The sequence below is a fragment of the Penicillium solitum genome, assembly GCF_028829755.1.
Source record: "Penicillium solitum strain IBT 25940 chromosome Unknown utg000009l_segment0_segment0, whole genome shotgun sequence".
In the NCBI taxonomy this organism is placed as follows: Eukaryota; Fungi; Ascomycota; class Eurotiomycetes; order Eurotiales; family Aspergillaceae; genus Penicillium; species Penicillium solitum.
The window spans coordinates 71117-86959 of record NW_027072128.1 but is presented as its reverse complement, the minus strand read 5'-3'; the positions used below and the strand labels follow the sequence as shown (position 1 = coordinate 86959).

Sequence of the window (15843 nt, the reverse complement as noted above, 5' to 3'; positions counted from 1 at the left end):
TTATATTATATATTCCAATCCACATTTCCCAGCCACGCCGCATTATCCAAGTCAAAGGTAGGTAGATCTATATCAAAGCCCAAGTGTTCAAAAATATCCCGGAAAACCTGGGTTTCAACCTTAAACGGGGGGTAGGGTCGCTCGACAGTTGATATCTATGACCTTTTGCCACATATACCGAAAACTTGCCATACATCGACTGACCGATTGGCTCAGAGATTCATGTGCTCCGAGAGCAGCCATAGCGGTGCCCCAAGCCTCTGGAAATGTAGAGGCAAAAATGTCTGAGCGCAGCATTGAGGCGATCAGGTGTTGAATTGCGATATAGATGTAGAAAATGCGAATCCACCAAGGTAGGACGGCAATGCCATGCTTAAAACTTACAGCCGACAGCGATCTCAATCTCTACGAAGCCACCCTCACCGATATCCCTTCCCTAGTGGAACCCGGCGGTGGTGCCAATGTCTGGTATATCGATACATCCCCAGACTCCGCGAGCCCTATGCACCGTACCGTCAGTCTGGACTTCGTCATCCGGATCTACGGTGAGATTGAGCTTACGCTATCCACCGGCGAGCAGCGGATTATCAAATAAGGCTACCTGACTATCCAACTCTCGACCCTACATTAGTGGCGAAACCCGAGCAAGACAAAGTGGTCACGCATGGTGGGAGTGATGACCGAATCACAGCCAGTGGTTACCAAAGATAACGGCACATTGGCTGCAGAGTTTCCCAAGCACTGAGCTAGAAATGTGCTAATGATCTGACAATGGCAAGTCGAGTGGTTGGCACGTTGTCCCGTAATTGCTTGCCTGTGAAATTGTGGAAATAGATATAAGCCCTGTCGCTGAAGGGCAGAGAATGCTGAGGGAAAAAATACAGCCATTTTACCACTGGACCATATTCCTAGTTCGACAACTGCCATTGATTCTAACCAAGAAGGGATATAATGTTGGCACAGCAGTCTTACTATTGGCCACATTGGCCTAGCCTAATTAACCTTGGAAGTAGTATAGCACTCCTTGGTACACATTTTTCTGCTTGAGTGTCATTTATTATGGTATCACCACAGTAAACAACACAGCCTCTTAACCACCTCAGCGACATAGTACTTCCATGATCTGGTCTATGATCTGGTCTATGCTCATCCCCATATTAATGCCCCATATTATTTGTGAAGGTTGAATTCTCTCTCGATGGCGGGGGTGGATCCAAGTGTCGGGTCTTTTTTCCCTCTCGGGTTCTGACTTGAACTTCATCTTGAACTTCTTATAAATTGATAACCCCCTTGACCTTTTCACTCAGATCACAATTTTACACTTAAATCCGTTACAGATGTCTTTCTCCCGGAAACCCAAAGTCCAAATTCTACTCTCCGTGGATTTCGATGCTGTCTCGGGCTTTCTAGGCACTGGTGCTTCGACTACAACCAATCTGGCCGATTACAGCAGTGGCTTTTTCGCGGCTCAAGTCGGAGTCCCACGCTTATTGCGCTTGTTTAAGAAACATGGAATTAGTTCCTCGGTGACTTGGTTTGTGCCCGGTCATTCAATGGAATCATTCCCAGAAGAAACCAAAGCAATTGTTCAGTCGGGCGCCGAAATCGGTTGCCATGGGTATGCGCACGAGGGCTCCAGTCAAATGACTGAATCGCAGGAGAGAGAGGTCATCGCCAAATGTGTGCAGCTAGCAACCGACTTAACTGGAAAGAAACCTCAAGGATGGAGGGCGCCATTATATCAATTGCGAACACACACCATTCAAGTTCTAGAAGAGTTTGGATTTTTATACGGTATGTTATTTTGCTCGTATCGTATCTCACTACCAGGAAACTAAATCCAGCCCAGATTCCTCTCTCACGCATCATGATTCGTCGTTGTACTTTATCCCTCGAATGTCAGAGCCCAAGGCCATTGACTTTTCGCCTTCCAAGTCTGCTTCTACTTGGATGAAGCCCCTCCCTATCCCTGCAGCCAGGACTCCCCAGACTTTGGTTGAAATTCCATGCAATTGGTATATGGAGGACATGACACCCCTTGGTTATCTGCCAGCGGCCCCCAACTCGCATGGATTTGTCAGTCCGACCACCATTGAGCAGAATTGGAAGTCGCGATTTGCATTCCTCTACAGTGAGGCTCTCGAAAAATCAATTGAGGAAGATTCTGAGCAAGGCTTTGTTTTCCCTTTGATTCTGCACCCCGATACTAGTGGAATGGCCCATGTGGTTGGGATGATTGACCGAATGATTTCGTGGCTCAAACAGCAGGGAGATGAGGTTGAATTTGTGACATTTGGCGATTGTGCAGCAGAGTGGAAAAAGAATGCTTAAGTACAATCTTTCAATTCAATTCATTCTATTTGACCTGTAACTATATCATAGTTAGTTAGTTAGTACATAGCACATTGGACAGTACGGAGTAGAGTAAAATTAAACCTGGAGATTTGGCGGGGTGGCCAAAGACCCTTATCCGCCACTTGCGACCTCCAATTTTCTTTGCCGACTTCAACTATCTCAACCTACGATCTTTGACCCTGGCAGGCTGATTCATACCATGTGAAGTTTATATATCCACAATTGGTAACTCGTATGCCACGAAGAAAAGCTGCAGACCGCACAGGTCCGGTGAAAACCCGATCTCGCGATGGGTGCAAAGAATGCCGGGCAAGTCGTGTTCGCTGTGACACCAAAAAGCCTCTTTGCACACGTTGCCGGGAGAAAGGATTGCCATGCACGAAGAATCTGGTTTTAAAATGGGAATCGGAATTTATCAGTCGTGGAGTGGCATTTGGGCGTGCAGGTATTTGGAACAAAACCGGCGCAGTTCAACCTACACACGGCTCCGTTTCCTCGGAAATACATGAGTGGTGCCCAGTGCCAACTATTAGCCCTTGGGGCTTCATAAATAGCGGTGTGTCGACATTCGAACACCCAGATGAAGTGAACGTGGACTTCGACGAGTTGAATGCACTGATTTCGGTTGCTCAAAGCTCCGACTCACCATTTTCCAGAAACCACCAAATATGGTCCTGGTTAGAACATTTCCCACATCTCAGAGGGCTCAGCCTAAATTTCAACCCAGGCCTCCCGCCGTCTCTGGCACTGTTTCCAGAGCTATCCAAATCTGGGCACGGAGAGCTATTTGATTACTATCTTCAACAAGTGTGCCCTCGCACAACCGCCAGCTCCACATTTTCTTCGCCGTTTGCCTCTGTGATTCTTCCATTCTGTCTATCGGCTTCTCCTACGCTTTTCAAAGCCATTCAAGCATTGGGAGCATGCCACTGGTCAAGGCGCAATCCAAGCTATGGTGCCATCGGCCTGCGTTTCAAATCAGAGGCTTTGAGAGATCTTCGTCGACGGCTTTCGTCGGAGGGAACTTTGACATGCTCCATGGATCCTGAAGTACTGGTTATCATGATCATGCTATGTTTATACGAGATAGTGGACAAGTGTGATCAACAATGGATCATCCATCTCAAAGGGGCCAACGATTTAATCCGACTGCGAAGAAAACAGCAAATAGGATTATCGCAGTCAACGGCCCCATTGGATCCCGTGACGACTTTTGCAGAGCAATTCTTTGCCTTCCAGGATGTCATGGGTCGAACAGCTTGTGCCAAAGAGGTTTTGTTTGGTACTGACTACTGGAAACCGGACGAACGCAACATCGATCTTTGGATGGGATGTAGTCCTGAATTGGTCTCGATCCTGGCCAAAATCACAGATATGAGTCGAACCAGGAGACAAAATACGTCCGAGGCGGACAAGGCATCGTTCTCACGACGTGCGGCGTCCCTTGAGCGCCAGCTAGAGAACTTGGTCCAAGAGGTGGGAGAGGGTGACGAAGAAATGCTTGGTCTGGTTGCAGATTCTAAGCGATTGGCTGCCATGCTTTACTTACACTGTTCTTTGTATGGGGCTGGGCCTACCACACCTTTGGTGAAGAGTTATGTGCGCCAGATCCTGCGAGTCGTATCGAACCTTCTTGACCGTAAATCGCTGGTCAATGTAACATGGCCAGTCTTTGTGGCGGCTGTGGAGCTTGACCCATCCGATGATGAGCTCTGCCCGGAATCGGAAATGGAGTCAGGGTCGGGACGAGCGATTGTGCTACGGTCCCTGGCAACATTGGCCGATTCAACGATCTCGAACATTGCTAGAACAAGGGCAGTGATCACCAAGTTATGGCAGACACGCGATTCGGATTTGATCAAGGGAACCACTCTGCAGAATGAATACAATGATTGGGAATGGCATGTGGTGCCAATCAGCAATGCCATGAGTCTAGCGTGAGGGCATGAGCGAGGAATAATGAGCATATTGAATCTCTGTATATTAGAGAAACATTAAATAATCGATCAATTCAATATTTTTTTTCAGTTCAATTGTACATCCCTATGCACATGGAAAGTATACAATCGTACAACATATATATACATGCATAGATCACCCACGCTATACGATATGAGGGGCGTGTCCGGATCAGGTTAGCGCGTTGTCATCTGATCTCGTTAACCGCCCAGAGCCAGCGACCTGCAATTGCAATGTAGACCTCACATCGACCCGAATACTGTGTATATCTTGTTATATACCACAGCGCATGTGCTCTACGGGCGTCAATTTTAGGGTTGTCCCATTTTCCTGCCTCGGTGCCGACGAATGATGCCCTTCACTGTACGCCCTTGCACTGAACCGATAAATCAGATCAAAGTGACTTGAATATGGCGCAGGTGCGACCTCCAGCGCCAGGGCGCAGTACATCAGCCCACGGGTTTGAAAGCAAACTCAGTCAACAATTAGCTCAGCCTCACCAAACAGACCTGGAATACCAACTTGAACCGTCGCGCTCTCCCAAGTCGCGTTCATTATCCGATGCGTCCAGACCTACATCCTCCACTCAACCATCCGCTGGTGATCTCAGTCGAGCACCAACCAAAGATGATAATGCAATACCTGCTCTCCCCGCAACACCTCGAAGATCAAGTGCATCGCATTCGAACCTCTCGCTAAACTTGCCTTCCAAACCCGCCGTGTCGCCATCACTTACAAACCGCGCCCCTCTTTCTCCCAAACTTGACCCATCACATATCTACGGATCTCCGGGATCTGTTCTCCCTCGACGATCTCGGGGCCTCGACTTCTCACGCGCATGTACGAACCTCCACCATTCCACCCTAGCCGAGTCTTCCCCGGATTCGTCTCCCACCGTTGGAGGGCGAGGCATGGCAATACCCCAGCGACGCGGATCACTGGGAGCGACATCCGTCCCACCTTTTTCAACATCGGGTCCGGCGGACCGTACAACAATTTCAAGCTCCATGTCGAGTGTGAATATGATGGAGTCGGACACGAGTAGTAGCGAGGAGGAAGATGAGTCGATGGCTGATCGCGACGATATTATGATCAATACGCCACAGCCCACTCGAATAAGTGCGCCGAGTCCATTTGCCAGCAATCTGCAGAGCCCGGGCAACGAGTGGATGGGAGGATATTCACAAGCCGCTGCCAGCTTGATGAGTTTCCAACGCGCGCGCTTTCGCAAAGGCCGTAGTCGCCACAGCTCCAGCAGTGCGAGTGGAAACAGTACAAAGCCTAGCCCTACCCCTCACTCTCCGCCCATCATGAAGAGTGTCGAGCACTCCAGTGGTTATTTTGCCCCGCGACAGACGGCGCATTCACGCAGAGAGAGTCTCAGTCTTGGCACGCGCGACCTGCGTTTGTCCGATATGAGTGACGATAGTGAGAGTCGCACAACGCGGAGCGGAAGCCCAAATCCCACTCCACACCCGGAAGGTGGCGGCCCATTGGGGGTAATTCGTCGCGCGGTCACCCGGCGTGGGAGCTTACTTGTAAGTTGGTACCTTTCTCATTCAATGATTCAGAAGCTAAACTCCAGTGACAGCCCAAAACCAAGACCTTTGCGCGCATTCGTGCCGCTTTGATGGAGGAGGTTGCTCCGGTTGATAGCGATATGAAACGAGAGGCAGAAGTGGTCCGGCAGGTCCGCGACACTGAACCTGAATCAACCCCTGCACTCGGCGAGTTCCCATCATTGCAGCCCTCGACCTCGTTTGATTCGACAGCGGCAGAAGACCCCGCGGTCAAAGCGGGAATAGACACAGCACCTACAGATACTTTTGGCAAGCAAGCCAGTCGCAACTCGGGCGGCGTCGAGTTTTGGAACTCGTTTGATGGACGATACCGAACCCCACCCCCAGCTCGTCAGGGAGGTCCCTCATCTATAGCAGATGAGGATATGTTTATGGATATGACTCCGTCCACAACCATCGGCTCTGTTACCGCTGAATCCTTCAAGCAGCGTTCCCGCTCTTCCACGCCCCATGCCCCGGGCATGCCAACTATTGGGGAGATATGTCGCAAGCGGCGTCGTGACGATGACTTCGATCCTAATCTTTTCAAGCGCCGCGCTGTCTCGCCCAGTGTGAGTGTTCAAAGCAGTCCAGTGATGACTCACTCCCACAATGTCAATGATACGGGCCCAAACATCTGGGGTCCACCGCCAAAGCCGGGCCTCGGTGCACCGTTCTCGGAACGACTAAGTTCTGAATCGAGCAATCGAACGATCTCTCATGCTGGAGGCGTGAAACGCGTAGGCCTGCAAGGGATGACCGAGGCCAGCGATGGCTTTATGAACATGAGCATTGATTGAAAGGAGCATTTTGAATTTGCGAACAGAATTTGATATTCTTCGTTATGCGCTCTCATCTTATGGGTATTTTTTTTTCTTTTCTTTTTCTGTGAGGGTTTTCAAGAGCATGGTGTTATTTGGATATGGATATCTCAAGCAAGATACACATTTGTTATTCCAGCGATTTTTCAGATACCTCATAGTTATTTTATGAATGATTTTACTTTACAAGATGTTGAAGTCTATGTTGTAAACATGTACGTCGTAGGTTGTATACCAAGCCACGTGCTTATCACTCTCCGCCTCCGACAGCTCCCCTTCTCTCCGCAGACAATCACCACTTCCAAGCTACCTCCGATAATTCTCTCGAGGACTTCAATTGCGCTTGAGCCTCTTGCTCCATATTGAATACCTCGATCGCATTTTTCTACGCTATGGCTTCCACTGTTGAACTGGCCTCTGCCTTCATCGAGGGTGCCCCGCCAGGAGAGGTATGCACGTCAACAATGATCCAAGGCTCCCCCACTCCCCTAGTCATCGTCTTCCTAGAGCTTGAAGGATGACCGCTGATATGTTTTTCTTCAGCTTGCAGATGTTGTCGCCGGTAAATCGCCCTCTTAGCGCTACGCTGCCTGTCCCGAACCCCGCAACACCGACTCTTACACGAATGGTGATGCTGATCCCTACTACTTGATTAGATGTGCAAGCCTTGACCTCTGAGGGCGAGGATATCGTTCCCTCCCTTCTACCTGCATTCAAACGGTACAACGAGACGCAGCTCGCAACGGTAAAATTGCCGGGATCAAGTCAGGAGGTGGGTTTCGCCCGGGAGTGGTCTCTGTCTGTGGTGAACTAACACTTTTGCTGGGAAGGTCATCATTAGTGGATTTAACGAGCTCGAAGACAACCGCTACTTCGACCCGGAGAGCCAAACCTCGTTCGAGGTCGACCACACCACACAGGTAGGTTTCATCTGACCAACTGGGGTAGTACATTGAAGGCTTACGGGCTTGCACCATGGAAATAGACTGCATCTGCGGCACAATCATACGCATTGGAGTCAGAGCATGCGGACTTGATGTAAGAAATTATCTCGGTTCAGGTCTTGGTGGTATTCCGCTTACCGTGTTTAGCAAATCGCTGCTCAAGTCTTTCGGTGTTCATGCCCGTGAACACTACCCCAACTGCTCATATGGTGTCTACCCCATTGAGAATGACTCTGCCGTCGCCATCGTCTTGGTCGCCAACCGATACTCCCCCAACAACTTCTGGTGAGTGATTACAATCTCTACAAATAAAACCTTGGGTGGAAACTAATCGTTGTGGGCGCTTCCCCATCTGGGGAGGATTGTCCGTTCTGTCACAATAGGAATGGTCGTTTCCGCGCAATTTACCAACTTCCCGTTTCCTCCTCGTCCTCTACCCTGACTGGCAACATCCACGTTGACGTGCACTACTACGAAGATGGCAACGTAGCCCTCAACACTACTAAACCTATCAACATTTCCGTCCCCTCCGTATCAGCCGAGTCGATTGTCTCGCGGATTGCTGCGGCGGAGCGCGATTACCAGGAAGCGCTGAACCGGGCCTTTATCCAAACATCCGAGGGCGTGTTTAAGGGTCTCCGGAGGCAGCTTCCCATCACGCGACAGAAAGTAGAGTGGGAGAAGGTTGGTGGGTACCGTCTGGGTCAGGATATCTCAGGCGGCAAAGGGCGGTAGAGCAGACTTGGAAATATTGTCGAGTGGTCTGATAGAACCTACTTGCGGCGAATAGCTGATGGACTGATATAACCTACTATTTTGAAAGCATTGTCTCATTTTGCGTATCAATTGTTTATTTTTCTGTAGTGCTAGACCTGTCGCCCTATATAGATGTCTCTCTAGCGCACAACTACCAGCCTCTTCAACCATGCCCCAAAGTACGGAGTAACCCGAATGAACTACTCTGAACGATAATTAATATCCGATTACATGTAAATTAATTCACATCTATGGATATATTGGGCTTTCGAACCTGCAAAGGCTGAATAAGCAACACTGCTAGTGCAGGTGAGATTAGCCCGCTTCCAAGCCTTTTGACACATGAGTTCCACCCCTATCCCATTGAGAGTATATTCCAGGTTGTTTTATATTGTCCCCAGAGCCTTGTAGCAGTGCTATGACGATGATCGAACAATTTTCTCGCTTTGTCAAATCGGGCGCTGGCCTTGAAAAGACCCTTCGTCTGATCCAATGCGTGTCCCAGGTCGTCGCTGCACTCACTGTGAGCAGTGCCCTGGTCGTGCAATTAACCACGGTCAAGTTGCAATTGGCATTGAGTAAGTTGAATTCCATGTCCAATGGACAGCTATACCCCCCCCCCCCCTTCTCTGATTGTCATGTATGCTGATACTAGGGTCTGTTGCGTAGCGCGGAGATATTTCCGCTTCTTTGGGTTCATTGATTCCTTCCAGCGCATGTTTGCGTTGCTGGGCAAGGATGGATTCAGTTCTGTGGCTGGGATGCTAGAACTGGCTAAATGCACTTGCTTCGGCCTTTACTTTGTCCTGGAAGACTTGACCACGGTATGTTATTTCCTTTTTATTTTTTTTTTATTTTTCTCTCGGTGAATAGGACTGATAAAGAGCTAGCTTCATGCAATGGGCGTCTACGCAGTGCCCTGGAATGACCATGTTATGGACCAGGCCAATACCTTCTGGTTCTATGCGCTCTCTTTCTCCGTTGCCGGGGCTATTTGGGCGCTGCTTGTCAGTCCCGTGGAGCAGTCTTCTAAGACGAATGGCAAGAGAAAGAACCGGAAGACCGTCTCTGAGAAAGCTACCCCGGTCAAACCGACTGCTGCTTCTGCCCGGGTCAAGCAGATCGTGGTGGATGGCTGTGATTTGCTTATCCCGCTGGAGCTTCTGGGCTGGATGCCCACGGGGGATGTGGTGGTTGGATCGACCATGGTGTTGAGTACACTGCTAACTGCTCAAGAGATCTGGACTCGAGTGTGACTGGAATGTAGATATAGCGGCATTGGTGTCAACTGATAGATATAGATACTAGACTTGAACCTCACGATGTATAGATCATGCCAACATGACAGATGATGGCCATGAAATGGACCAAAAAAAGAAATCGCAATCCCAAATACAATGCAATTAGAGGAACATAGCAAAAGCAAAAAAATGGACTCGCGGGGAATCGAACCCCGGACCACTCCCATGCTAAGGGAGTATTATACCACTAAACCACAAGCCCAGTTAGATGGAAAAGACTGCCTCTTAATGACTGAAGAGCGGAAACCAATAATGGACCAGGTTAGCCGAAAGGGGCTGTGACTTCACCAATAAAGGGGCCAGTAAATGTTGGGAGTGGATCTGGATCGTCTAGAATACCCCATTAGGAAACGGGTCGGCATCAATAGATTGGAGATTGGAGATTGAAGCGCCTGTAATGGAAACGCTCCTCTACCGAAATAGATGCTTCTCGCCAGAGCCATAGAGATCTGTAAGACAGTATCTTTTGCCTTGGGACCTGTTAATGCATTGGGCTGATCGCTCGGAACCAATTTTGGAGGCTGTTCAAGGATATTGTTTCACTGCCCAGTGTGATGAGATGCGGGCTATACGCGGGCTATACGAGTGAGGCTCAGCAAGTCTAGATATAGCCAGCATGAAAAGTACATGTGTGGCGAATGGGCGAAGGAGGTAGTCCAGGTGATCGACGTCATGGAAACACGAGCACCGAGAAATGGAATAGAGTTCCCGGCCCAAATAGGCAAGTCTCGTATTGGAGAACAATATATATATATATATCGATTAACAGACATACATAGACTCCTGCCTCTGAGATAAAGTGGTCACCCAGAGCCAAATCACATTCATAATGACCACCACAACCACCCTCGATCCCAAGACAAAGGAAATGGAGGTTCACTCCTCGGCCTTGTCTATGAGATCCAGCAGTACCCTAAGCACACTCATCGAGAGTCCATCCTCTTTCTGCCCCTCACGCATTTTAACCATCAATGCGCAAGGGATTCGCGCTTTTCGTCTCCCACTGCCATCTCGCCAAACCGAGATATTTATCTACAATCCAGACGGCACCGAGGCCTACATCTCCACGCGTGATAAGCTTTGCTCAGGTAATGCGACTCTGTCTCACCCAAAGCGCGGAAGTCTTATCCGAACCGAATACTTCTTCGGTCCGAACCGGGACCCCGTTGTGTACCGGCTTCAACCTTCCAGTGACATCCCCGAAGAAGTGATTGTTGCTGGGAAATGGACATCCCGCACAATGCGCTTCGGTATGCCTGGAGGTAAACAGTTTGAATGGGAATATGCCAAGGAAAAAAGGGTGGATGGGCAGAAAGTCAATTTGATTGTTTTTCGTGCAGTGGAGGAAGAGAAGGGCAAGAGTAAAGAGACTCCGGCCCACAGGATTGCACAGTTAGTTCGCGGAGAGGATTCTCGGACACCTGGCACGTCGCGATGTTCTGCGGGCAATGGGGGTGAATTGCAGATTGATGAAGCTGCGTTACAGTCCCTGGAGCTAGACGAGGCGGTTATTGTTGCGACGTGTTTGATGATGTTGAAGAAGGAAATTGACCGACGTAGGATGATTCAATTGGCAATCATTGCGGGAGCTGGTAGTTGAGATTTATGAAATGTATAGAGCGTCTGTGTATTTGAGTTGTCTCAACGCTAGTATATATTTTCTATCGGATATTTTGGATATCGTTTTTTTTTTTTTTTTTTTTTTTTTTTGGTTTCCTTTCTCGATCCTTTATAAGCACAAGTCCTTCAATTGTTTGGGGGGCCAGCCCCTCAATTGGCCTTGCTCTCATTCAACAATTCGGAGATGTGGCCATTAAGCCAATACCCCTCCAACTTTTCGGTGGGCATGGTCTTGGCCCCGGAGATCCAGCCTCTGCAGATCCCGTCACCTGCCCCGCAGGTACATTGGAATGCCTGGTCCATATCCCACTCAGTACTGGGGTAGAAGAAGGTGAGCGCATCACCTGCCTTCAAAGGATGGTCGTCCACGACCCGTACCTCCATGCGGCCCATGTCGAAGACCAATGATGGTGCGCATGAGTGGTTGCAGTAGACTAGGTCGGAGTTGAGTTCGATGTGGGTGTCGCGGCCGGTTTGCACACTCGTGTAGGCTTTCTTTCCAGGAGTTGCCGTAGTGATCTTGGCGAAGACGGCACCCGCGGGGAGGTCAACAAGAGAATAAGCCCCACTTGCAAATGCTTTCGTACTGCGTTCAACACGCAGACATTCGGGATGGGTCGGAGGAGGGTAGTTGGCAAGGGTGGGCGTCACGGGAATGGGATCGGCGGATGGGGCCATACTGACGGAGGTATGGAGTGAGGAAGGGGAGGGGGGTATAAGAGGATATGAGGAGATGTATGAGAATGGGAGATCTTTGAGGCAAGTGAAAATGAGGGGGAATTACTTAGGGTTCTATTTAAGTAGAGATGTACGGAGTAGAGATGGTAGAGAACATCCCACATTGTTCCTTTCAACCGAGGTCTTTCCGCTCGGAAGACCGAGGCACAGGCCTAAAACACAATTAATTGTCTCAAAAAAGAGTCAATCTGTAGATATTTTAGATATTTTAGACATTTAGACTCGTGAACGTGAACTTTTAGCCGGGTGATCGTACGCATTCGTCATTCGGTGAGCCTCCACATGCAGAACATTGACCACCTGGGCACATTCTCGGCTTCATAAAGGTTCAGTGGTTTAGGTCAAATGGATGCACAGTCTATGTACGTCTATGTACGTCTATCCCAGTCAACTATTTAAGAAGTTGGATCCATCAGCCCACACAATTCTTGTTTCGGAAATCCCGACTCTTTCGGAATGTTCCTGATCTGCGTGCTGCATACTTTTTTTTTTCCTTTTTTTTCTTTTCGTCACGTTGAACTCGTTGTATTTATATTTATATGCCTATTGTTTATTGTCTACTGTCCATCAGTTCAGTTTACGTAGTAGCTCCTGTCCATTTAACCAGCGCTCCAAATTCTCGGCCGTTTCGCGATACCACCCCCGCAATAGCTCCTCTTCTCCATATCCCATGTGGGGCGAAAGTAGAACTTCACTGCGTCCATCGTGTCCCCAAGGAGTAGTACGCCATGGGCTATCAAGAGGTAATGGCTCCGGGTCAAAGACATCTAACGCGGCGCCACGAATGCGGCCCATATTCAAGGCCTCGAGGAGGGCCCGCTCCTCAATCAAGGGCCCACGTGAAGTATTGATGATAAATGCAGATGATCGCATATTGGCTATTTCAGCCGCACCAATGATTCCACGGCTTCGATCCGATAGCACACTGTGTACACTGACGATGTCGGCATGTGCGAAAAATTCCTCTTTGGACGCAGCCACGGCAAATGTCCCCGCTGGCAGACCCTGAGCATGCGCTTGCTCGTCGGCCTTTTCCTGTGTCAAATTTGTGGACCATGCGAGAACTTTCATCCCAAAAGCCAGAGCGCCAATATTTCCTACTTGTGACCCGAGTTTTCCCAAGCCAAGCAGCCCCAGTGTTTTCCCAGACAAGTTGATCCCAAGGGAACCTTGCCATGCGCCGCGTTTGACAGCTGCATCGTCGCGTGCTATATTTCGAGCAAGTCCCAAGACCAAAGCCCATGTATGCTGAACTGTCGAATTCACACCGGGTGGGCGGCCCTCGGTGCCTGCAACGGCCACATTGGAACGTTTAAATGCCTCGAGATCTAGGGCCAGGTTGCGGGTACCCGTGGTCAAAAGAAGTTTCAAATTTGGCAGCGCTGCAATTGTTTTGGCTGCAAAAGGAGTTCGCTCGCGCATCGCCAAGATGATATCGAAGGGAAGGAGTCGTTGGATAAGAGCATCGTGTTGTGTAGGATCACGAGGGTCGAGGGTTTCGGGGAAACTGGAAATGTCAACTCGCGAGTCGAGGTGATTGAAATAGGGAGGTGCAATGCCCTGGTAATCGTCAAGAATAGCAAATTTGAGCTGAGCCATTGTCAAAGATGAATACCTATAGTTCCAAGGTTATATAAGTGTACACATGTAGGTATGACAGACAGAGAGCCGAGGGGAAACAGCGGGGAAGTGAGAAATTCCGGGGGAAATGACGTGCCCGGCAGTTCATTTATCCACGGACCACTAGTTATGTAGTATATAGTTAGTTATAAACATATCCATGTGTGTAATATCATCAAACAGCTCGACAAGGAATTGTGCATAATGCACTGAAATGCACTGAAGTAATATGTTCGTACTTCAAGCCTATCCTCGGTAAATCTGCCTTAACGGTATTCATTCATCTCTCCAAAGTACATGTAGATTCATAATGAACCTTGAATCCCTTATTGTGAAACTGGATCTCTCATCATCAGGAAAAAAGACTCTTGCCCAACACTACCATATGGTGTATAATCCATAACCACCTCCTCTAGTATCTTCCATCCGTGTTTGAGATAGATGGGGACACCTTCGGGCGTACCCTCGAGGAAGATGCGTGACTGGGAGGCATCTGCCCTGTTCATGCCCCATTTCAAGACAGCAGAGCCAAAACCTCGCCCTTGATATTCCGGTAGGGTTGCTAGTAGATCGAGGACTGATGATCCATTTGAGCAAAATCCCCTTGCTGGGAATGGATGTGGAATGGATGTGGGGGCCACTTACTAATATCGTTATCGGTGGTGTATCGCTTGCGACCATCTTCTAGGAGTTTTTTGAAGGCATTGAAAACTTCCTCATTCATTGGTTTGGGTGCATGTGGAATAGGGTCCTTGGCCAACCAGGCTGCCTTTTCACTTAGAGTAACCAGACTCGGACCAAATGATGTGGGAAACTGCCAGCGGCTGTAGGTCGCCAGCTCCCCACTGACTGGATCATGGATCTTGAGAACATGCATATTGGGGTTGGCAAGATGTTTCATGCCCACAACTATTTTGTATTCCTGCATTCTGGTCAGGCTGGCTTCTGGGAAAAGCTCCTCGAGGAGACGGCGGCCTTGGAAGCTTTGGACGTTGACTTTGGCAAGTCCTGGTCCATCGGCCTCGGCGGCATATTTGATGAGATCCATGATTCTTTTCATAGATAAAAAAGCACAAATCGGAAGTGAAGGAGAGCAGAGAATATCCAGAGCCTTATGACGGAAGAGGATGTAGGAGTGAGTCAAGAGACACTAATCCTCATCGGTACCCCGGGGTTTCCCCCACTAACTACATGTGTAGTTATGCACTATGTACATAAGTATCAGCTCTCTTCGATTTTAATGGAGTTGGAAATAATTAATTGATTGATGTAGTGTACATACTACTTCTTACTATAATATCATTTCTATAAATCATTTCGCTTTCTAACCTCCAACTTCGCATCTGGATCACTCAGCATTTCAAATCCCATCTCCACAATCTTGGGTGTCGTCCCTTCAGGAATCCTGACATCGTAAGTCAAAAGAATCTTAGCCAGAGCAATCTTGACTTCATTGCTAGCAGAGAATCTCCCAGGGTAAAATTGGCTTGCCAATTCCAAATGCAGTATGTTCCGGGCTCGTGGATGCGAGTGCTGCCGCAGTATTACCCGATTTACGAAGACGAAGGAAACGGTAAGCATCGTAAGAGAATGGATCGGGGTAAATCGCTGGATCCCACATCATGGATGAATCAACGGCAATATTTGTTCCGCGGGGGATAGTCAAGCCATTGGGGAGGATAACATCTCGCAGGGCCTTTCGCTCAAGATTTACCGTGAGAGCGTGCATTTAGTACTGTGACATGAGAGTACTGATGAGCTGGCAGAAGTACATTATAGACACATACCTAAAGATCCCGGCTTGAGCCGTTGTGTTTCCTTTACTGCGCTGTCCAACAGCTGCATCTTGAAAACACCCGCAGTTGTCCATCCGCTCTCCTCAACAGCTTTCTGTGCTTCATCCCGTAGAACCGGAATTATATATGGATGCATACAGATATCCAGTAGGGCCTGCTTGAGTAGCTCAGAAGTTGTGTGCATTGCGCTTATCGCGAACGCAATTTGCACTGCAGCGGCATCACAGGGGCGTTCAGCAGAGATTTCCTCAAGCCACTGTATAGTATCCTCGAAATTTTCTACCTTATCAGATTTAGTAGAGTGAGATTGCCTATACCGCCTGCGGTCGAAGATTGGCTGCAACATTAGACGAGCAAGGCGAAGTTGCTGATGG

The 15843-nt window shown here is 48.9% G+C and overlaps 11 protein-coding genes across 11 annotated transcripts; 7 read left to right on the top strand and 4 right to left on the bottom strand.

The window, feature by feature from the left end:
* Window positions 1–364: 364 nt before the first annotated feature.
* On the top strand, window positions 365–595 carry N7455_011149 (uncharacterized protein; the record flags this gene model as incomplete). Its single annotated transcript, XM_065606599.1, has 1 exon — window positions 365–595. One exon carries the CDS (start codon window positions 365–367, stop codon window positions 593–595), a length of 231 nt encoding a protein of 76 aa, XP_065459765.1.
* A 742-nt stretch (window positions 596–1337) lies between these two features.
* N7455_011148 (polysaccharide deacetylase family protein) lies at window positions 1338–2331 on the top strand (the record flags this gene model as incomplete). Its single annotated transcript, XM_040959794.2, has 2 exons — window positions 1338–1794; window positions 1850–2331. The coding sequence occupies 2 exons, from the start codon at window positions 1338–1340 to the stop codon at window positions 2329–2331; spliced, it is 939 nt and encodes a 312-aa protein (XP_040809769.2).
* Window positions 2332–2589: 258 nt separating this feature from the next.
* On the top strand, window positions 2590–4296 carry N7455_011147 (Zn(II)2Cys6 transcription factor; the record flags this gene model as incomplete). Its single annotated transcript, XM_040959838.2, has 1 exon — window positions 2590–4296. The coding sequence occupies one exon, from the start codon at window positions 2590–2592 to the stop codon at window positions 4294–4296; it is 1707 nt and encodes a 568-aa protein (XP_040809691.2).
* Window positions 4297–4724: 428 nt separating this feature from the next.
* On the top strand, window positions 4725–6673 carry N7455_011146 (uncharacterized protein; the record flags this gene model as incomplete). The annotated part of the gene is made up of 2 exons (XM_040959787.2): window positions 4725–5852; window positions 5906–6673. The coding sequence occupies 2 exons, from the start codon at window positions 4725–4727 to the stop codon at window positions 6671–6673; spliced, it is 1896 nt and encodes a 631-aa protein (XP_040809709.2).
* Window positions 6674–7086: 413 nt separating this feature from the next.
* On the top strand, window positions 7087–8373 carry N7455_011145 (F-actin-capping protein subunit alpha; the record flags this gene model as incomplete). Its single annotated transcript, XM_040959786.2, has 7 exons — window positions 7087–7143; window positions 7238–7256; window positions 7351–7466; window positions 7525–7614; window positions 7680–7732; window positions 7786–7923; window positions 8022–8373. The coding sequence occupies 7 exons, from the start codon at window positions 7087–7089 to the stop codon at window positions 8371–8373; spliced, it is 825 nt and encodes a 274-aa protein (XP_040809743.1).
* Window positions 8374–8755: 382 nt separating this feature from the next.
* On the top strand, window positions 8756–9650 carry N7455_011144 (PEX11 domain protein; the record flags this gene model as incomplete). The annotated part of the gene is made up of 3 exons (XM_040959831.2): window positions 8756–8972; window positions 9064–9218; window positions 9285–9650. The coding sequence occupies exons 1-3, from the start codon at window positions 8813–8815 to the stop codon at window positions 9648–9650; spliced, it is 681 nt and encodes a 226-aa protein (XP_040809726.2). The 5' UTR covers window positions 8756–8812.
* Window positions 9651–10524: 874 nt separating this feature from the next.
* N7455_011143 (uncharacterized protein) lies at window positions 10525–11295 on the top strand (the record flags this gene model as incomplete). The annotated part of the gene is made up of 1 exon (XM_040959834.2): window positions 10525–11295. One exon carries the CDS (start codon window positions 10525–10527, stop codon window positions 11293–11295), a length of 771 nt encoding a protein of 256 aa, XP_040809734.1.
* Window positions 11296–11465: 170 nt separating this feature from the next.
* Window positions 11466–11993, bottom strand: N7455_011142 (uncharacterized protein; the record flags this gene model as incomplete). The annotated part of the gene is made up of 1 exon (XM_040959870.2): window positions 11466–11993. One exon carries the CDS (start codon window positions 11991–11993, stop codon window positions 11466–11468), a length of 528 nt encoding a protein of 175 aa, XP_040809750.2.
* Window positions 11994–12620: 627 nt separating this feature from the next.
* On the bottom strand, window positions 12621–13652 carry N7455_011141 (D-2-hydroxyacid dehydrogenase family protein; the record flags this gene model as incomplete). The annotated part of the gene is made up of 1 exon (XM_040959807.2): window positions 12621–13652. One exon carries the CDS (start codon window positions 13650–13652, stop codon window positions 12621–12623), a length of 1032 nt encoding a protein of 343 aa, XP_040809702.2.
* A 347-nt stretch (window positions 13653–13999) lies between these two features.
* Window positions 14000–14721, bottom strand: N7455_011140 (GNAT family N-acetyltransferase; the record flags this gene model as incomplete). Its single annotated transcript, XM_040959790.2, has 2 exons — window positions 14000–14250; window positions 14319–14721. The coding sequence occupies 2 exons, from the start codon at window positions 14719–14721 to the stop codon at window positions 14000–14002; spliced, it is 654 nt and encodes a 217-aa protein (XP_040809777.1).
* Window positions 14722–15129: 408 nt separating this feature from the next.
* N7455_011139 (uncharacterized protein) lies at window positions 15130–15402 on the bottom strand (the record flags this gene model as incomplete). Its single annotated transcript, XM_065606598.1, has 1 exon — window positions 15130–15402. One exon carries the CDS (start codon window positions 15400–15402, stop codon window positions 15130–15132), a length of 273 nt encoding a protein of 90 aa, XP_065459764.1.
* Window positions 15403–15843: the final 441 nt, after the last annotated feature.